The sequence below is a fragment of the Xiphias gladius genome, chromosome 11, assembly GCF_016859285.1.
Source record: "Xiphias gladius isolate SHS-SW01 ecotype Sanya breed wild chromosome 11, ASM1685928v1, whole genome shotgun sequence".
Lineage (NCBI taxonomy): Eukaryota > Metazoa > Chordata > Actinopteri > Istiophoriformes > Xiphiidae > Xiphias > Xiphias gladius.
In genome coordinates, this window is record NC_053410.1 from 22,671,338 (window position 1) to 22,694,457 (window position 23,120).

The 23,120-nt window shown below is 40.1% G+C and overlaps 1 protein-coding gene across 1 annotated transcript; it reads left to right on the top strand.

Annotated features, from left to right (window-relative positions):
* The first annotated feature begins 238 nt into the window (after nt 1-238).
* Nucleotides 239-21,962, top strand: rhoq (ras homolog family member Q). Its single transcript, XM_040139002.1, has 5 exons — nt 239-770; nt 1,102-1,160; nt 12,344-12,508; nt 16,472-16,567; nt 18,834-21,962. Exons 1-5 carry the CDS (start codon nt 629-631, stop codon nt 18,993-18,995), a joined length of 624 nt encoding a protein of 207 aa, XP_039994936.1. The 5' UTR covers nt 239-628; the 3' UTR covers nt 18,996-21,962.
* The last annotated feature ends 1,158 nt before the right edge of the window (nt 21,963-23,120 follow it).

The following is a 23,120-nucleotide window of genomic DNA, read 5'->3' on the forward strand; positions in this document are numbered from 1 at the left end:
TTCCTCTGGTATCACATAGTGCCCTAATATTCCTGTTCGTTCATAGAGGGACTAATAGAATTCCTACGTATGTTTAATATCTTGCTAATATTTATGATGTCATTTCTTACAGTCCTTAGTCCACACATCCCCACCAGGCGGAGTGTACTTTATCCAGAGCCCCTTGGTTTCAAATCCAAGCTCCGCCTCTCCACCAAGCGCACCCACCTTGTCCACCAGCAGCACAGTGGGCCAGGGAGCGAGAGCACAGGCGTGGGGCACACCGGGGAGCGGACGCGACGGACCGGCAGCAGCACTGGGTGGCAGCGGCGGCACTCCTCGGTCGTTTCTCGCTTGGGAGAAGCCATATTAAGACCTCCCAGGACTGAGGGGTTCCTGTTCGTTTTTTCGGCTGCCGTGAAAAGGGAACTCATTCACCGCCGAATCCGGGAGTACAGTAACCGGTGGTGGGGAGGAGCGGGGAGGGATGCGGTTCCAGTCCGACTCCGTGCGCCGCGCAGTCCGCCGCCGACGCTGGTGATGCCCGCCGCGCGGGGATCACCGCCCAGCAGCAGCAGCAGCAGCAGGAGGAGGTCGAGACAACAGGGCGTCGGGGGCCGATGATGATGATGATGGTAAGGTCGGGATCATGGCCAACGGAACCGGTACTATCATGTTAAAATGCGTCGTGGTCGGAGACGGTGCAGTGGGCAAAACGTGTCTTCTGATGAGCTATGCCAACGACGCCTTTCCCGAGGAGTATGTACCCACGGTCTTTGATCATTATGCAGGTATGAAAACAGTTCCTCTATTATTCTGTCCATTTTGTACGTCTAATAATAACATGGTGACATGCCGAACTGCTGCTCTTCTGTTTCACAACGATTCCTCAGTATAAAATCTAACAAGGGGGAGGATAATACGTAGAGAAATGCCTGAGTGAATTCCCTGTTTCCTCTGCCACTCTTTCTCCAACTGCATTGGCTTGCATCTGTTGCTATAATCAAAACCACTTGTTTGCCTTCTTCATAGCAGAGAGGGGTTGGGGGACCCTGAGCCCCCTCCCTCCCTCCCTTCTCTCTCGTTCCTCCTCTCAACAGCTCTTTGTCATTTTTCTTGCAGTGAGTGTCAACGTCGGTGGAAAACAGTACTTGCTGGGACTGTATGACACAGCTGGTCAGGTACAGTTTATTCTTTACTTTGACCAAGTGCCAAGCATGTCAAGGACACACACACACACATATTACACACTCTTTCACTCTCTCCGTCTCTCACTCTGTCTCTATCTCGGCCTCCCAATGTGCTCCTGGGACCAGTAACTATCCCACAGTGCCTCCATCACGCCCACAGGCTTCATATTCAGGCCAGACACTAAGCTGCAACAGGTGATGGTTTTCGCACACGGGTTTACTGCCAGAGTCTGGTGTGCCACGGACAGTGATGGTAGTGAAGGGGTTTCAATAGTTCTATTATGTGGAGAACAGGGCTCCTATGTCCAGTAGTGATGTCACAGGTTTGTTAATAGGGCTGCCTAATGCCTGGGCTTTTTCTTTACAATGTGCCATTCAGTGGACAAGAGTTATAACTGCACTGAAAATGCGCTGCCCTACACACACACAATAGTGTTTCCACTCAGCAGAGGAGCTAGTGTTTACAAACACACGCACGCACGCACACACACACACACACACACACACACACACACACACACACACACACACACACACACACACACACATAGACAAGCATATGGACATACATGACAGACACAAGCTCACTGACTAGTACAGTACAAGATATGTGGAAAGGCTCTGCATCATTTGATGCAGTTTTGATTATTGATCAATTAGAAATGGAATTTTTTAGGCAAAAATAACGAAAATCCAGTGGTTCCAGGATTTCAGATGGGAATATTTACTGTTTTTTTTTTAGTTATATATGATAAGGAACTGAATAACTTTGGTTTTGGGACTTTTGGTTGCACAAATCAAAAAATTTAAATATATCAACATATATTGATATATGTGTCTTTTCTGACATTTTATTCACCAAAAATTGATTGAGAGAAAATCATCAGCAGATCAATTGATAATGAAAAGCATTCCTGTATTAGACATATACTTTGATCATTAATACACACATTTGCAGAGGGTACATAAGTCCTGAATGCCCATCTTGTATGTCTTACGGAATAAGGATTTTCAAGTACTTTAACATTAAAAGCAGGAAGATTAAAGGCACCCTGTGGCCACCATTAGTGCTATAGAGCGGCATTTTTGAAAATGGGCCCCGAGTTGGTTTGTTTTGTGCACAGGCATAAGGACGCAAAAGCACGTGGGGAACCAGCTACACTAGATACTATATCGCTAAATGATTGACAGTTGCCAGCGATAACATGCAAAAAAAACTTTGCGGTGCGCCACAACTCCAAGTATTTAAAAGCGATCGGCTTTGCAAATGTTTTTCTGAGGGAGGAAATAGATTCGGCCCATTTTCTTAAGATCTCAAGTATACACAGTGTTTTTTGGTGAGAAACCGTGACTGTAAACCTGACTTTGTTTTCACGTAAACTCCACATAGCACCTTTAGGTTTGGACTCACCTCAGTTATACTGCAAGACTTGTCAGCGGTGGTGCACCCATTCTCTGCCCCAAGACCTTTCACCTGTCTTTCCAGCAACCTAAAACTGTATGCGCAATGTTGAATAGTTACCACTTTCGTAAGGTACGGATTTAACTGTGTGAAGTTCGAATGAGTCACAACCTGAAATGGGAGTCGCTCTTTGGAAAGGCAAAAACTAAGCACTGAAAGGTCAACTGGGGAATATTCAGCCGTTTTCTCTTTTCTGTTCATTCATGAATGCTAAATGCACAAGTCCATGAATAGCAAATCACAGCCACCCTCCCTCCTCCTTCCCAGCCAAACAGCTACCTGTGGCTGTGTTGTATTTTTAACTCAAGAACACAGATGCTAGAAGTGTTACTACTGGGTTGTAGAAAGGGGAACACAACCTTATTGTCTATTCTGGCGTGTTTGATAGTGTGTGTGTGTCAGAGGAGGGTTTGTTTTTAACTGATTCAGAGTGTCTCTGAAATGGAGAAGTTCTCCCAGATGTCTGGTGTGGGTGCTGCTGGCCACCGAGGGTAGAGTTACTGCTCTTGAAAATGTGGCTCCCCTCCGCCCCCAACTCGACTGACCTCTTTATGTGGAGCACAAGGCCAGCTGGTAATGTTTATAGCTTCAGCATTTGATCAAAGACCCAGCGCCCCAAGAAGGGGGGGGGGGGGAGGAAGGCAGAAAGAGGAAGAGAGAGAGACAGATGGGGGGAGGCAAATAGAGTGAGGAAGAAGGAGGAGGGGGGTGGGATTGCTCAGAACTTGGGTAAATTCAGTCCTCTCAGTTTCATTTTCCTTTCCTTTTCTTTCTCTCACTTTCTTAATTTACACCTCTCCCTCCCTATCTCCACCGCTGGCTTGTCCTACACATGTTCGATTGGCTTTCAGCTCCCTGTAATATTTATATTCCTTGCATGGCTGGAGCTCCCACAATGCTTTGCTATTCCACAAGGGTATCAGCAGCATTACAGATACATGCCGCCGCCGTGCCCTCATTGGATGCGACTCCATGCTGTCACGTTGGTGTTACATGTCAGGCCACATAATCATGACTCTGCACTGAGCTGAGTGCCACTGTGCTTTGTCTGCTGTTAATACTGCCTCCCTGCCTGCTATTGTCTGTGGGCTGCCACGTTGCTCCCCCAGGCGCCACCTATTGAATTATTCCATATGGAAGATCTGCAAAGTCAGTTTTGCTGAATGCGATGAGGGAACAGAGGGGGAAGTCCTTACTTATTCATTCATTCTCCTACCACTGCTCCTGCTGCATCTCTGCTTGAGGAGGAGCAGGGAGAAAAGGAAGTGGAGCCTAAGTGCTGTGGCACCTTTGGAAATGCTCTAGGGAGAGGAACTCTGGAGTTGCGACCCAGTGGGATCCATGTGCTGGTGCCCTATTCACCCCCCCACTCAGCCCTTCAAATGCTCTCACACTCAACTGCACATCCTATAATCACTTTTACCACTTCACGTTACCCATTACCCCCTCTCTCTTCAGTGCTTGGTACAGTCTGATGAGTTTTTCTGTGACTCAGCAACCTAAAGTGGCCCAGTGACCCTCAGATGTCCCAGTGGGGATGAGAATGTGGCAGGTGGAGATGGGGGTGAGGGTAGGAGGGTGGGGACTGAAAATGTTTTTTCCCAGCTGGGAGCCTGTTACACTCAGCTGCTCAGACAGAGAAACCGGAATACTATAGACATGCCTCAGCTCACACTTTCAACTTGAGATTTTACACTTTAGAGTAGCTGTCAAACTCCCAGTTCTCTTGTATGGAGAGAACGTTTAAGTGCTGCAAGTAGGGATTGTGATTAATTAATGAGTCAACGGGGGTTTCAATTAACTGATTCTTCTGTGTGTCTTAAATTAATGTGTCAGGATAGTGAAAAATACCCATCACAATTTCAGAGATGCCGAGGCAAAGCGGCCAAATGCCCCGGCGCTCCAGAGCTTCAGCGGAGCCATAGGCTCCAGGTTCATTTTGTGGCACTTAGTTTGACCGAAAACACAATATAAACTGGTCTTAGAGGTATAACATGTAACTTCTCCTCATTAAAATGTCTAAAAAAGACTGGACCTGTGTTATATATGTTATTGAGTCCTGTACTTATATTACCCAAAATGTTTACAGCAATTTCTAAACCTTGAGAAATCCATCATTTTAATCCAGGCAAGGGTCTGTTTCATTTGGTTGCCTGTCAATGGTGTCATATCCCCTTTGCGCATGTGTCAGTGTTGTGGCTGTCTGCCAGAAACTGTCAAAATTGACTTTTTATCCAGTTTTAAGCCACATTTTTATGATACACTTTAGATCTTGGTTGTTTTTAACTATATATTTTAACTGGATGAAGGATTTTAGTCATCAGATGTCTCAATCATAAGTTATCAGAGAAACAAGCTGAGCAAACATTCCTGGTAGCTCGGCTCACAGCACCTCCGAGACGCCCTTTGTACGCTGACCACTGATTTTTAGTGCGAAAGTGCTTTATTCACTGTTTTTACCCGTTTTAATAACCTGGTCCATTTGTATTGGAGAGTGGGAGACCTCTGCCAAAAATTCAGCTCACGGTAAAAACCTCCTGAACGATTAACTCCAAAGGAATCCTAACTGGGAGAAGCTGGCTGCAATGACGGCAATGGTGGTGAAGACAATAACTCCCATGATCCCATGCTACTTCACAACGTCACCAATACCCATCTTTTGTTATTGTTTTGATTGAGAGAGCCCTAGTGGCAGAAAATTACACTTTGTGCATTTAAGGTGGCTTCTGCACTTTGGCCTAATCTTGATTCCATGTCTTGTAAAGGGGCCTTGTGTTAAAATTTGAATATCTTTATTATTTAAGTTGATATTATGCTTATATGTTTCGTATTTCTGAATAAAATATGCTGAATTAATGGAACTGATTGACATTTTGGGAACTACACTTATTCGCTCACTTGCTGGGAGCTGGATCAGAAGATGTCTGTACGATAAATATAAGACTATAGCCAGCAGCCAGTTAGCTTAGCACAAAGGCTGGAAGTAGAGGGAAACAGCTAACCTTGCTCTGTACAGCAGTTACAAAATCCTCCTGCGAGTTCCTCTAAAGCTCATCGATTAACACATTATATCTTGTTTGATTAATCTGTACAAAAACCAAAGTGTACGAAAATCTTTCAATCTTATAAAGGTGGTTATTATATATTATTATTATTATTATTATTATTATTTAGTGTCAGTTTTTAAGAAAGCCCAAGTAATTTCATAAAACAGCTGGGCACTGTGGTTTTTAACAAATTTAATTCAAATGGAAACTATTTGTTGGAAACTATTTTCAGTGGCAGCTTAATACACATTTCGTACTCTAGTTAGTATTTACATCAGCTGGATGGTGAATGTAATATTGAGTCAAAATAAAGTAGTGTTCATGGTAATGTCATGGTAACATGTCACAGAGTGCAACAATGTGACTCACTCATGTGTTTTAATAGTTTTTTGACAACATGGGAGCTCTGTGGCACAGAGAAATAAGACATGTCAGGCTTTGGATACACAGGCAATACTTGTTAGTAGGATCAATTAATTGTTGTCTCTGGTCTTTCATAAAAGAAATATAATGCATTGCCAGGCTTATCCTTTAACAACTTGTAGTCTCCAGACTGAAGCTGAGATAAGCCCTAATGACATCATCAGGGACTTGAAAAAGCTCATCCGGAGCCACAGAAGACATTATACAGTTGTTTTCACGAGCTGAGTTGTACTTATCATGGTGAGTAAACTAATCTTCATAGGGAAAAATAATGGAATTCACCTTGAAATATTTCTCAAAATGGTTTAATCAACTAATAATTTCAGCACTACACTCTTTTGAAATCTCCCGGATCATCTCTACACCCTACAGTAGTTTATCTTAAAATTGGAAAGTCTTGGGATATAGAGATGCTCCTATGTTAAAAGGATGCGTATAAAATTAGATACTATAGCTGCTTCTAATGAAATTCTTAATTTATGTTCTGTCATGCGTACTGTATATGCCACTGCCATTAAAGGCAACATTAAACTGTCAGATTTTTGAATGGAGTATGGCAGGATGTTCTCACTATAGTCGTGAATAGACAGAGTGTATCAGTGCTTGAGCTATGATTAATGATAATTAATCACCATTAAAGAGCAAGTAAAGTAGATACAAGCATAAATAGACTTTTTTACTCCTGAGGTTAAATCCAGTTCTGCAAAATGTGCAGATTTCAGATCAGAGACAGAACTTTTCGAATAGATGCGTCTATTTCTGGGCTTGTGTTCCCACCCGGAGGCCATGTTAGAGCAGGCGTCTCTGACTCTGTTGACATAGCCAGTTTATAGAGCCCTGAGGAGAAGATAGGCAAGCGGAGAAAGATAGAAAAGAGAGAGCGTTAGAAGGAAAGGGGCGATGGAGGAGGGAATGACTCATTGATATCATAGCACTCATATGTCACTAAGTCAACAGAGCACAGTCACACAGCAGAGCACAGTGGCCAAATGAAGACACTGAGTTTAGTCCTGAAGGAAATGTATGGACATGTATGGAGAGAGGTTAGTGTTAGACTTCATCGAACACACACTAAGCAACTCTGTGTGTATTTTGTCTATGTAATTTCTTTCTTCACTTTCCACTGATCATAATATTTACTGTACACTCCTGACTACCTTGGAAAGACTGTTATGCAATGTGTCAGTGATGTACACTTAAACTGTTGAACTGTACTAATAAAATATCATGACTTCTGGTGGAAAATTTCATCCAAAGCACTCTAACAGCAGCGTGAGTGTAAACATATCTGGAGTACTAATCAAACTTCAGACTGAGCACTGGAGCTATGCAGGAGGATACACACAGTCTGTGCCTCACTATATCCACTCTGAGTTGCTATCGGGCATACTGTCTTTGGTAATGTGTCAGGGGTGTACTGAGGAAATTGTGTGAGAGGCCGGGCTGGGTCTCAGAGAAGCTCCAGGACTGTTTACAGTAAACTGCTGAGTGGCTTACACTGTGTTCCTTTATCTCTGTGGCTCACCAAGGGCCAAAGGATTCACTTGTGCAAGCAAAGGTCATGAATACACAGAGACACATAAACACACAGTGTACTTGATCCCATGTGACGGATATAGTATATAGTATATACGGGGACAGAGGAAAGCACATTGGTTGTAGATACCCGAATACCTGAAGACATGTCACCTCTCATCCAAGAGGCTTCCTGATTTCTGACTGACTGTTGGGGAGTCCCAGGTATTTAACCTGGGGTTGTTATCAAGGCCAAGTTTCAAGTTTATTGTCATATACTTGATAACAATGTAAATGTCATTACCAGTAATGAAATTCACCATTGATGTCACTTGGTTCTTTAATGCTCCTGGCTGTTGTAACGACAGTCATCAGAGTCATTGGAGTCACCTGAGGCCATGTGTGAATAATGGACCAGTTTCTGTCTGAGTGTGTTGCTGAGTTTGAAAAACACAGGACTACGGTGCTTGTTGAAGATCCTCCTGAGTTTCTCAGAAAAAGACATGTATGGGATGATGATATTGTTGCATCTATTCGTCATTTCTTCACCGCCCACAGTGTTGGTGTTCTTCCTGGATTTTGTGGCTGTTTTCATAACGGTCCAGTTAGAATATCCACAAGCTTTAAGTGAATCCTTCGGATGTTTGTACTCCTTCTCTTGGGCTTGGGCTCTTGTTGGCACATTATCAGCTCAGTGGTGCAGGGTTCTGATAACTCCTAGATTATGTTCCAGTGGGTGGTGAGAGTCAAACAATAAGTATTGGTCTGTATGTGTGGGTTTCCTGTATACTCCAATGTGGAGGCTCCTGTCTACTTTGATGTGTACGGCACAGTCCAAAAAAGCCAAGCTGTTGTTCCTGACATCCTCTCGCGTGAATTTGATGTTACTGTCCACTGACTTAATATGTTCTGTGAAGGTTTGCACTTCCTGGGTTTTAATTTTGACCCATGTGTTGTCCACATATCTGAATCAGTGGCGTGGCGCTGTTCCTCTGAAGGAGTTCAGGTCTCTGCTTCCTACTTCTTCCATGTAGAGGTTGGTCACAGTGGGGCATACGGATGAGGCCATGGCATAGCAATGCTTTAATCTGTAAAACCCCCTGTTGTACTGGAATTAGGTGGTGTTCAGACAGAGGTCCAGCAGTTTGCATGTCTGGTCTGGGCTGAGGTTGGTTCTATTATTAAGTTTATTGTCGTGTAGCCATCATTACCTTTGCACGGCCTCCATAGTTGGGATGCATGCAAACAATGAGGTCGCATCATATGACACCATGGTTTCATCAGGGTCCCGTTTCAGTCCTCAAACCTTGTTCACAAGGTTTGAATATGGTGAGGTGTTACACCAGCCAAGGGAGCTAAGATGGTAACTATATGTTTGGCAATGTTGTAAGTAGCTGAGTTAATGCTGCTAATAGTAGTAATGATACATGTTCTTCCAAAAAGGGTAGAATGAGCTCAATAAAGGTACAGTAGTACCTGATAAGGTTGGGCATTATGATGTTATACTGAGCAAATATACATTTGCTGACTGACCGACATTGTAGCAAATCTATGAGCAGAACAAGCTTTATGGCTTTACTGCATTTATTGGCTCTATTGTTGCATCATTGTGATGAGGTACCTGGATTTTTCAGGTATTTCATTTATAAATAAAATAAGTTAATAAGCCAAAATCTGATCAGTAGCCTTTGCTGTGTGATGTAGCATGAATACTTGCTTTGCTACTTGCTAAAAATATAAAAGACCATCTTGCGATGGGATCGCACCAGCCGTGAAACCCGTCAACATGTTGATGTTCTGACCCATGAGTACTCAGTATTCATTTGTACATTATCATATGAGTACTCAGTAGTTATTACTACATTATTACATGAGTACTCAGTACTCATCGGTCTGCCCAGGCCCATCTTCGAACTCCACCTTCATTTTGATCTCAACTACACACCTATAAAGTTTCGTGAGTGTATCTTGAAAAGTTGGGACGCTATCGTGGTGACAAATCTGTCCACAGATAGACAAACAGACAGACAGTTTAAACACCTGCCAAAGTACTCTGCCTCTGTGGTAGTTCCCACTACGGTAGGCGTCTCCAGGACCACATTTTTGCCATGATGACACACACACAAACTCACCAGGTGAGAACAATACCAACACGGCTGTCGTAGCTGGTAAAAATCCCTGAGATATAATAAAAGGTTACTCACGCGATTTAGTATTGCACTTTAGTTGGGGCACTCCCAAGAGAGAGAATTTTTTTTTTTTAAAAAGATATCCAGATATCTTGACTTTATTCCGTAGTAAGGGTGAGGCTCCAGAAAGCATTTCTTTCAAACCCACTCCTCCAATTTGTTAAATTTCAATTCAAATCCAAGATAGCCCTGATGACAGCATTGCGTTTTTTTTTCTGACTTCCTAAACTTTGGACTTTGGACAGCTCTTTGGGGGCAAAGCAACAGAAGACATTATACAAATGTTTTCACAGGATGAATAGGAGTCCTTATGACAAGCAAACTGAACTTCACGTGCAGAATTGGTGGAGTGCCCCTTTACAGGGATAGCTCCCATGGTATATGGTACGGCAAAATCAATGACACTAAAGCTTCAGCTCGCTTCTAACCATACGACAAAAAAATCAGATGTGTGTAACATAGTATTCACAAAATCTTGTCATTTGAGTCAGGTTGTTTGAAGCACCAGATAGTTGGCTATCACAATTGATTTATCACTTCAGGAAGTCCAGACAGTGTCAGGTAAGCTGCCAGTTACAGGAAAGTTACTTTGCTGACTGCGTTGTCAACACAATCAATCGTCCCATATGACATTCCCCAACCCTCTGGCACTCTAAGAAGTTAAAAACAGCCTCTAAGAATTATGTCCTGCATGAGGTAGGTCTGTGAACGCTGTGAAATACTGTACTCATTTGGAAGGAATGAACAACTCATACATTTTTGAATTATATCCACTTGATCCACTGCAGTGAGGCGTATCTACTATATGAGCACAGGCGTAAAGATTTGCTGCTTTCATCATCTACTCCAATCTTATATAAAGTCAGTATATCTTAAATTCATTACAAAGGCGTCAGAAGATGACACTCTTGCCTAGTTGAGCTAGTGCTGTTTGGAGAATCTTCTGACATTTGCATAACTATTTCCCTTAATCCATTTGTGTGATAAAGCCTGGTTTCTGGGATTATAGCAGTGTGATCCTATTGGACTGTGGCATGTGTGTTTGGCAGAGACTGGGAGTCGCTGAAGGCATCAGAATGAAAGACTGCCATGCCAGAGCTGGGCTGTCCTGTTGCAACTATCTCTGGCACAGTGGAACGTTCTATCCACTTTGCTTTGATTTCAGGGATCTGGACGATACATTTCCAAGACATTGATTCTCTTGGTGTGAGTTATATGGTTGAGTCATATCTAAAAAACTTCAGAGCTGCCAGATTTGCTCTTCATTGTTTCATTCCATGCTAATGTGTGAGATGCAAAAAGGATTATCATGGCTAACTGTAGAGGCTAAATTAAAATCTTGGCTTCTGTTATGCATGCTAAATGTCATTTGAAATAATAAACCACACTTCTTCTGTGAAAAACTAGTATATACAGGTTTTTGGCGTGGCTATAATACATGTCAAGTGAGCAGCGGTCATCTGGTGGTGCCAAGTCCACGAACAAATTGTATGATGAGAATTGTTCTTTATAGAGCTTCTTCTGCTTGGAATATGCTCCCCATCAACATCAGACAGACCAAAAGTCGATTTTTCTTTTCAAAAGTCACCAAAACAAAATTTGATGAATCTCATATAGATGTTCTTGTGGTTGTTAGTGTTTTTGAACCTTTGATTGTTTTTATTTTCTTTATTTGGTTTTGTTTTCATTGTAGTTTACCATTGTTTATTGTTTCATCTGTAGAGTAATTTTACTTATTTTCTGAGGTTTGGTGTGTTTTGTCTGTTTTGCTTTATTGATACAATGGGATTTGTGGAGGCTAATGGGGGTCCAAATAAAGAAAGAAATTACTGAAGTCCACTTATTCTCTATGTGTTCAAGCTAGCAGCAGAAAGCCGTGTGCCATCAGAAGAAAAAAGTGAGATGGGTCATGAATATTCATATCTGTGTAAGTCAGTGACTCTGTCAAAAGGGTTTATCTTTGGTGAGGACAAGGCAGCGCTTGATCTGGCGCACAATGGACAGTCTTGCGTCTGTGAATTAGCCATTCATGCCACACAAATATCAGAGATGGCAGTGTGTCAGGTTTTTGCAGTGTCTTGTGGCGATGCCTTGTGGTCAGCTCGCCTTAAAAGACTGCAAATGTACAATAATCCCTAATTGTCTTTGTCAGGATGGGAAAGCCAAAGACAGAGGAACTGTCATGTGAAGGTCATCTTCTTCAAATTCTTTTCTCTTCATAACTCACTTCCGAGTGCAGTTTTTTTATGCGTAAAACTCTTGTTATAATAGTTCACATCATTTGTATAAAACAGCCAAAGAGCTAGCTAAGCGCAATGTAATGATAGCTCTCCTGGCTCCTCTGAGGAGTAAAAGTCTGCGTGTGGAGCTAATTTTTTAATCATTTTAAGAATTCATGAAGAATAATTTCTCAGATGTTAAGAAATGGAAATGAGTTATGTCTACTCATTGGTTCCTTTGTCCCCCTAAATTCTGACCTCTCATCCGCTCCTGAACCCAGCTGTCAATGTTAACCATTAGTGTCCTGTTCTCTTCCAGGAGGACTATGACCGCCTGAGGCCGTTGTCTTACCCAATGACCGATGTCTTCCTCATCTGCTTCTCTGTGGTTAACCCTGCCAGTTTCCAGAATGTGAGAGAAGAATGGGTGCCCGAGCTGCAGGAGTATGCACCCAGTGTCCCCTACCTGCTCATTGGCACCCAGGTTAGTCCCTGACACATTGTTAACACCACTGGTCTTTTTGATAGCCAGCATAATCACAGGTGCCGGATTCAAAAGAAAGCAGAACCTGGCAATGATGAACACAGTTGAAACAATTTGATTAATCGATCATTTGAGGGTCAGAGAATTAATCATCAACTATTTTGATAATTGTTTAATTGTGTCTGTCATTTTTCAAGCAAAAATACCAAACATTTGCTGGTACCAGCTTTTAAAATGTGAGGATTTGAATCCTTTGTTATTTTTCTTGACACATATCATTGTAAACTGAATATCTTTGGGTATTGGACTTTTGGACAAAACAAGGCATTTGAAAAATGTCACATTGCACTCTGGCAAAATATAATGAGCATTTTCCACTATTTTCTGACATTGTACAGACAAAATGATTACTCGATTAACAGATTGATTAAGAAAATATTGGACAGATTAATTTATAATGAAAATAATCAGTAGCTGCAGCCCTAATGTTGACTCTCCTTAAGTTGAGGTGTCACTGAGTACATTTGGTAGCTCATGAGAAAACATCTCATAAACACATTAGTGTAGCTGCACATCAAACTGCACCCATTGCCTGTACAACCTGAAGAACAAGATGACATTGGAAGGAAAAGTGGCATCTGTTATAAGATCTTATGTTTCTCGTGCAATACAACATACACCGAGGAGACAGATTGGCCCTTTGGAGCATGAAAGACAAACCTGAATATGATTTGTGGAGCATTTACTCGTTCCGTGTCCTGTACTCAGTTATCTCTCATTTGCAGAGAGTGGACATGGAAGAGGGTACAACTGTCAAATCTAAAAGCACCAAGTACCACTGCTGATTTAAGGAGGCAATAGAAATCTGAAAGAAACAGAAAGGAAATGGCTTACCAACTATCCCACACCTTGGATGCTGTTGTAAAAATCTGCAAAGCAACATCAGAAGTCGAAGGGCCTCCTGTAAGAACTAGTCATAGGAAAAGATTTGTTCTTACATGGCACATACGAGTGAGAATTTGTGGCAGTCACCAATTTTTACTTAGAATTTTCTCTTAGGTATGAACAAAATTCACGAGAGCTCCTGACCTGTCATATGAGTCATGAACAGGTAGACTGCCTTTCTTCACACTCGTTTGATTCAAGAATTATATTGGCATAATCTCAGGGAATTTGGAGTTTAAATAGGATACTGAAATTGATTTAATTAAAGAGTTTATATAACGCACTTAATGCACAGCCAATATTCTGCTTACCATATCATCATCATCATGGCTTGCCAATTTACTGAGAGGTTTAGAGATGAATATAAGATTTCATCACAGCAGTTTATATGTTTCAGTAGTTGGTGGAAATAATCTCTCACTTCCACAGCTGCCTCAGGGTCTAGATGCAGATCGCTGTCCAGTATCATCCTCTGTTGCACCTGACAGTGTAACATCACCTACTGTAGGCTGCAATAGTCTAATATCCCTGGGATTGTCGCCCCTTGACCACCTTGCATATTAGTCATGTCCCACCTTGCTTTAGAAAGATGTTTTTTTTAGCATTTAACTTCGTGGACCCTAAACCATTCCTTCTTCATATCTGTCACAGTACAGTGCTGCTCTCACGTCATTGTTAGATGTACGGTTAATGTTTTCAAATTATTTTGGATCCTACTGACTACGGCTATTGACTCTGTTAAGTTTGTTATGTGTTTGTTTGCTGATCTCTGACAGCAGACTTGAGGCTCCACAGAGTGAAATTCTTCTTTTTACTCTTCTATGACATTTTTGTGAATGAAACTTTCCGGCAAACAAAGCAGAACAGGTAGTGTTTGTTATGCTAATGATCAAATCTCATGACAGGTGGTGCTCATCATCTTGAAAGGAGTTAGCGTAGTTAAGAGAGTTTGGTGAATCCGACATGGAACACTTGTAAGAAGAAGTCCTCACAGAAAAAAGAAAGAGAATTTTTAGACAAGAATACAAAAATTTTCTTGCATGGGGCCCGAAGTCTTGTCACTTGCACCACCTGGTTGTGCTCATCACACCACCACCATTTTTTATGTTAGTGTTTTAGTCTGTAATAGCTAACAAACTGACATTTTAGACTAAATTTAGATTATTATTAATTAAGTTATTTATTTATTTTTGCTGAATTTATGCATTGGTTTGGTTTCATTACCCATTGGAAAAATAGTAATGTGATTCACAATTTCTCAAGAAAAGATACATGGGAGCATTTCTTCATTTTATTGTTCTAAAAAAAAATTAATTTTAAGTTGAACTATAATTACATGTTGGTAATTTGTACTTAAACCTGCAGTAATTGATATTTTTGGCTTCTTGGAGGCAGTGGAATATGCGTTAAACACTATTGACATGATCAACTCACAAAGTTATTATGGTTAATGTGTAAGCAAACAGTATCCTATTTAAGCATCTAGCATAGAGACACATTACCATTAATTTGGAGTCATCTTTCTGGCCACCTGGAGAATGCAAGACTCAATATTCACTCTTGTTTTAATTCTTTTTGGTCTCCACCAACTCCTGGGGGTAAAATCAGGCTCTTTAGCTGCTAAATGCTCCAATCTATTCTCCAGCTAGTTGCTAACTTTGTCTGATGTTTTGTGCTGAGCAGGGGTAAAGTGGGTTTATTAGTTTTTTGTTGAAAATAGCTGCTTGCTTCTGATGGAAGCAAGGTTGATGAGAGCTCTGAGACTGAATCAAATCAGTAAGCTGTGGGCTGTAAACCCAAAGCAATGAGCTGAAAAATGCTGGAATGCTCCATAGAGCTGAGGGGAACTGTAGAGGTGGCCGTTAATTTCCTGGGTTCATGACTACATATGACCCTTTAACAAATTACAAACACACAAAAAAATGTTCATCTTTCATTTGATACATATTGATCATTGTCGCTTTAAATAAATGAGATTAAAAAAGAGAAATAAAGAGAAAAAACAGATGAAGCCTCATAACCCTAAACCTGAGCCATGGCAAGGAAGAGTTCATATATTAAATCAAACAGTTTGTAACAGCCAGTACAAACCTAGCCAGGGACCTCAGGCTGATTGGCTAATATTGCTTTAAAAGGTCTATGGCTTGGTGCTGGAGTCCTCCCTGCTTTGAATTTAATATTAAATCATATTTTTTTAAACTAGCAGACTTTTGTAATGATTCTAAAGATGGGCTAATGTCTTGTGTTCTTCAATAGGTGCAACACTAAACTCATATAGATGTTACAGACTTTAATCCTAAATATTAGCTTATTTCTTCTTCACCTTAAAACCCACTGCCAACACCATATGTCCTCTTTAAAATGAGAGCTGACTTGTGGGTGATTTTTTTGGTTGTTCCCTGGCAACCAAATGCCAGTGCAGACAAGGCCCAGCGGTAATTAGGAGGATATAGTGGTTATCTTATTTATTTTGTGTCAGCTGATGTGTACTGCTTTTCTATCAGTTTCCGTCATAACTTCGTCACTGCTCTTTGGGTGGATGCTGTTGTACACATGAGCTTCATAACAGTGAGCCATGCGAATGCAACTAACACCAGTTAAGAAACGGGTTAATGAAGATTGCTCCATGTAGGACTGTGCAGGTGGATGCATTTATCATAATTGACCGAGACAGCGATGAGTTGTTTGCGCGGAGCAATGCAATGAACAAAAAAAGAGTGAAGAAACTTGTGTCTGGCTGTGAAATAGCTTTGCATAAGAGGAGGAAGTGTGGGCCAACGTGGCTTTGTTTCAAAATCGAACAACACTGTCAGTTATACAGTTCAGCTCTTTGACTCAACTCATGGCTGTGTTTAGAAGCATGGACTAAGAAAAGTGCAATAATACCTTATTTTATGTTGACAAATCAGACAACATGTCAATAAGAAATTAATAAAATAGTATACCATTAATATGCATATTATAATGGTAATAGTAATGTTGACTTAGCTCAGAGGAAGACTCCTTTATCTCTTTCAGATCGACCTCCGTGATGACCCCAAGACTATCGCCAAACTGAATGACATGAAGGAGAAGCCCATAGCTACTGAGCAAGGACAGAAACTGGCAAAGGAGGTTTGTATGTTTGTCTGACTGAGGACGTGAAGTAATACATAGCTGGCGAAAGAGAGAAGAAGCTTCCACTTTCACTTACAGTGTTGCAGAATAGAGGTGTCAGGTCCACTTAGTTTCTTGTGTGTTGATTTGATCCAGGAATGTCTTTGTAGGAATGTAATTTCTTCAGTGAAATGCTTGGGATCAGACCTCTGTACATTCTTTTTCCTCAAAATGAATCCAGGAATACAGTCTGGGTCAACATGAATGTCCAGCAGAGTTCAAGACAGGAGGATGCAAATACCAAATGTGGTTTGGGATTAATCATTCCTCTCAGGCAGAAACCGAGAATAAAAGTCAGTCCTTCAAAAGTTACATTCTAGATTCATTCAGCAGCAGCTTTCCATGCAGTTTTGGCGACAGAATATGATTTAGATGGGATTTTTGTCTCGTGGGGGTCATGAAGTTTACTAAGAACACAAGGTTCCATTTAAGATAATTTCAAGCTATTTGTAAATTCCTAAAATTAATTTCAATCATTGCAAGCATTATTTTCACCTTGGCTTTATTGTTAAGAATTAGATCAAAGGATCAATGCACTCTCGCATATCGGTACACTAAATGTACACTGTAGCTGGAGCCACCAGCCAGTTAGCTTGGCTTAGCATAGACTGGAAACAGGGGGAAACAGCTGGTCTGGCTCTTTCCAAAGAACACAAAGTCCGCCTACAAGCCCCTCTAAAGCTTACTGATTAACACATTATATCTGATTTATTTGATCCATACCAAAAATGAAATGCAAAAATGGCTGCCAGACTATTTCCTGCCCCGGAGAGTCCCACTGTTTCCAGTCTTGATGCTGAGCTAAACTAACCGGTTTCTGGGGGTAGCTCATGTTTACTGTGCAAATATGAAAGTGGCAAGAAGGCGAATAAACTTATTCCCAAAAATGTTAATCTATCCATTTAAATGAATTTCCCAAGTTGTGCCTACATTTTATATCCATGTAGCTGGAAAGGGCATATGCGTTGTGTCTCCTCGCTGCTTTATTACAACACAAGAATTACATTAACATGTTATTTAGTATGAAAATATAAAACAGTAGAAAGCAAGATAAATATAGATCAATATAGCTAATATTAATACATTTCAGTTTTGGTGCATGTAGTACAAAACTGAGGAAGAATACAATCTGTGTCACTTCCAGCTGCCATCTTTGAGGATCTGGAAGTATCTTTCGTATACTGCTAACTGTTATTCAAAGACCTAGATTTTTCATAGATTGCTCGCTATTTCTTTTTCAGAGAAAATGATGCTTAGCTCTGTGACTTGAGTGTAAAAAGACTGTAAAGGAGAGGCACACCGGGGGCTAAAACGTAAGATGACGGTGCACAGGTGCACTCTTATTTAGCACCTTGGGTTTCTATAAAGACAGGAGAGAGACAACAGGAAATTGTTGGGTATAGGTATTCTGGTTGGAGGACCCTGATTTGAAGACAGTTTGTATTTTCCTGTTAAAGAAAAAAGTAGTAAGATTGATGTAGTAACTTCTACACAAACGTGACTAGGGTGCATTTTTTTCAGACACGGGCTTATGATGCCATTGTGCTTATATAATGAAAGGGACTATACTGTCAGCAGACATAAGATCCGTTATTACTGGCTGCTGAAACGTAGGGTACCGTTACAACATGCAACAACTTAACAACGGCTAGCTTTTTACGGTTGAGAAGGCTTTGTAAAAACAATGAACCAACCCTATCTTAGCTCTTCTCACTCACCATTAGCAGCTAAAGTTACCCCATAATATCAACCCTATCCAAAGCAAACAATATTGTATACTGCCAGCCACATACAATCATCGCATTAGCTTACAGAAAAATACTCAGTCTTCCTAGCTAACTGTGCTACTGCTGAGCCTCTGTCTCTCTTTTTTGCATTTCCTCAGTTAGGGAGAAGAGTGTTGTATGCTTTGAACCTGACTGTTAAAAAATGTGAATTCCATAATGCCTTTGAACAAACTACAGTATAGATAATGTAAAGTCATTTTGGCTGCTTGGTCAGTGTAGAAAATGAACTGCGGTAAGCTCGCTAATTAACATGTTGTATCACTTCCTGTTGCCTGACTGCTGCTTCCAGTCTAGTCCAGCGCACAACCCTGAATTTCCCAAAATGTTGAACTATTTATTTAACTTTGACTTTAATAACATAAACAACTGCTATTTGACCACTGCATCATACTGGATTTTTTTTTTTTTTTACTGATATGTCCTTTCTTTCTGATTAGATTGGAGCATGTTGCTATGTGGAATGTTCAGCATTGACCCAGAAGGGCCTGAAGACAGTGTTCGATGAGGCCATCATTGCCATTCTGGCTCCCAAGAGAAAGAAGGGAGCTCTGAAGAGAAGACTGGGACCTCGCTGCATCAACTGCTGTCTGATCACGTGATACATCAACCCAGAGATCATTCAGCAACCAACCATAAACCAAACCTGGATTGAAGGCAAAAGACAAACAAAAGTAAAATGCACAGACAGCAGAGTGAGACAAAAGAGAGGACTGAAAGGACAAAACTAGAGCTACTTTTAAGCTATAGTGCTCTCGAAAGGCCATAAGGTTCCCTCCTGCTGTCCGTCATTGGGGTTGAGGATGCAGTTTACTACCAAAGGAGCACAAAACCCAAGTCAGTCTCTTCTTCTTAAAGACTTTTTGGCTCCAAAGTACCTTCTTTTATAACCATTTTTAATCATTTTTCCTGTACAAAATTGTTGTATGCTGTCATACAAAATGAAACAAAAAACAACACAAAATGACATTTCAGTTTTAAGAGAAATACTACATTTAATGAGTTCATAAGATTTCTATGGTTTTGAAAGTTAGATTATTGATTTGTAAATTTGTCAAGATAAGATCAGATCCAAATTAGCAGAAAGCCTACAGCTGATAAATAATGAGAGGCTGATTTAAGTGACACTGTGAAGGTGCCCAGGATATATTTCTGGACATAAGGGCCCAGTTTTTTTTCGATTTATAACTTGTTGTTGGCCAACAGTCTGTCTCCAATTATTTGTCATTTGAGGACCTGCAGATTAAACCACATGAGAGACTCTGTAATGTGTAGGGGATAACACAAATCAACAAGAGTGAAATGCTGTTCAGACAACAGATGTTGGGCCTAGAACTGTATTATTTTAATGTTTGAGAGTATTGTGTTTTTGCCTTATGAAAACCCAATCATTTTATAGTATGGCATGCCGAAACATACTGCAAGTTGAGACTGGGGCTGAGGTCTTCATCAGAAACTGAAGAGATTTATTATCCATTTTTAAAATATATATTATCCAGAGTTTATGATTCTGTATCTCTAAAATAGAGGTCATCCAGTCTGTGCAAATATTGTTTTATCAACTGATAGCTTACCTTTTTTGTTTTATTTTTTGTTACCTTGCAATAATGTGTTATCCTTTTATTATCTTTAAGAACATTTAGAACAGAGAAGAAGAAGAGAGGTCTCATTTTAGAAATGAAACTCAGATTCATATAAAACATCCAAAGAATCAAATGCATACACTTTCATCAAGATCAGGTGGCTAAGGTGATCCAATACTGTATATCTAATGCACAACATGAAGCACAGTCTGCGCCACTTAATTTCCCAGCACAACAAAGCACATTTCTTTGCTTCTGCACACTATCCCTGTCCTAGAAAAGGCTGATTGAAGCACAAAAGATGAACACTGGTCCATCAGGCACAAGTATGAGCATAGCACACCATCTTACCATGAACAATCATAGTCCATCACAACTCCAAAATCCTTTCACAAGGTATTGGGTGAAAACCTTGTAACTCCCAAATGTCAGCTTTTCAGGAAATACGGGAAAGACACACTTATCCAAACAGTTTGGAAAGGGAACAAGAAGGAGTTGTGTCGGTTGCACCAGCCGTTTCTAAGTTCAAATTTAGCCGTTATAAAGTAAGTCTTTACTAAGTGGACATTTACACATTGCTAAATTTAAACAGCTAGCACCACAGAACCTGGTACCCACATAAAGAATAGTTGTCACTAAATATTCACACCCAGTAGTTGCATTAGCTAACTGAACCAGCTGACAAAGCTAATGTCACGTTACTGTTCACTCTATCGAGGGAAGAGTACAAGATCTAATAATGGAATATGGTTGACCTTTGGCCTGACTTTTGATTAAAATGCTGTTTAATAATGATATAAACTGGGAAGATTTTAAATTAAACTGCCCTAAAACATCACAATACACAGTCCCACAAAATGTTATGCCAATAATGTTAGCTAGACTAAATGAAGAAAATAATGCAAGTTCGGTTAGTGTAATCAGATATACCCCACTCATTCTAAAATGTATGAATGCTAGTAACCCTGACACACGTTTTTCCTACCTACGGTTACAAGGATTGGCAGTTAATTGTAATATACCATTCAGCCCCCTAAAACTCTAGTTTTTGGCAGTTTTGTTACAGCTACAGTGACTTTCTACAAATATAGCCTTGCAACGAATGTACTCAAAAACTAGAAAAAACATTTCTTAAGTTTTAATGGTGCAACCAGATTTAGTAAATCACTGACTTGAACTACCTAGTAGTTACTAAGAACTTAGCTGGAACTTTCGAACACTTTCAAAGTGATGCATTTATAAATAGCTGGTCTGTAGAATTCCAGTCTTTTTGTAGAATTTTGATTCAGATTTTAGGTTATGAGATCCCCACATGAAAGCCATAAGGGATTTATATAATGAATGGAAATAATTAGTTTGACCAGCACCCATGCACCAATCCCCTCTTTTTAGCAACATTGTAGATACAGGTTACCCCGTAAGATTTCATTGATCTGTGTAATAAAGTCACATTCTACAACTTTTTGGAACAGAAATGGAGATGATATGTGAAGTTTACCAGAATTTTGAGAATACTTTAAATATCTGTAAACCCCTAAAACAGTTTTATGCAACAAGGTTTCAGATCTACATGTCCATCATACTGTAGGTAAATAACTTGAGGTTGGGATCGAATTTTCTTTTGCAAGCCAAACATCCAAAATATCAGCTCTTTATGCATTACTCGCTGGCTTTTTCAACTTTTTTCTTAAAGATATTAATCAAAGGTGCCAACTTGCTACATGACTTCTGTAAATTTTCTGTTCAGAGTCAGATATGATTGATTAAAAGCTTTAATGTAAATGGTGCTCCTCTCTGTCCCAGCCTGCGTTGTGTAACTGTATTTTTGAGCAGAACAGTGGACTCCCGGGTGAACAGCCTTCTCTCACGGACAGTTTTGCTTGCGTACGTCGTGTGAAGGTCCACCCTCAGGATCCAGGACCTAAGTGCCGCAGCCACCGATGCATTTTCCCGTTGATGCTCCTCTCTTCTCAATAAATGTGTTTACTGTGTTAATAAGTCGGCTTGGAGGGTTTAACTTTGAGAACGTCAGATGTGCTGTGAAATGCGTTTGTGAAATTAACTTTTGCAGTGTTTATTCCTGGTGCTAAGGGCATTCATGTTCATAATAGGTCAGACATCACTAGGTTGACTTGATAAGCAGGTCAACAGAATTAAACTCTTAGGCATTTTTGAATGACACACACATCCCCTATGTTGATTTAGATATCCTTTGTTCAGAAAGTTCCCTTTTTATTTTCAACCTTTTAAAGTTGGCAAAGACATTTGTTCAAATGACTCTTTATACCACTACTCAGTGTGTACAGGGATGAGTTGTGGAGCATTAGCACCACTTGCTGGCTGCTTTTTTGTATCAAATGTCCCTCAACTTTTGGCTTTTTACTAGAGGACACATTAACATGCACACTACTCTTTTAGGTCAACTGCCCTTGAAGCATTTCTAAATTTATATTTAGATTCTGATTTAGATAACATTTTATTTCCAAAAACAAGGCATAAATTGATTTTTTTAAGGCATTTGAAAGTATTTTCTGATTTATGGAGTGATAAAATCTCCCCTAGAAAAACCTGGCTCTAATATGTCAACAAAATTGAACAAGTTTTAAACCTTTTTTTATCCAGTGTTCAGACTTCTGGTCTGGTAATTTATACAAATTATTGAATATTTAATTAGATAACACCTCATTTGCCTATATAAACATAAAAATCTGAAAACTTGAAATACAAAAAATAATTTTCTTAATGTAAGTAATTAACTGGGGAAGTTTCTTGTTGAAATCTATTAGTTAATATTTTTTAGCTTGTTCATCTATAGTGTCTGGCCTTAAAGGCAGTAAGAGTATCATTTTTATTGATCTCTGAATTTTGACTGTACAAGCAAATAAATATCTCACAACGATGTATCAAAATGTTGTGATACTGCAAGCCATCGTGACCAGATATAGCAACATATAACATCATATAGCACACAGAATAGGTTCATATTGTTCATCAGCATACAATAAGATTGCATATTCCAGAATACCACAGAAAAATGTGTCAAATTATAAATAAGAATAAAGCAAAATAACAACCTTTAATCATCGTTGTAAAAAAAAAAAAAAAACTTTGACATTTTCATTGTAAAATGTACTTGAAGCATCT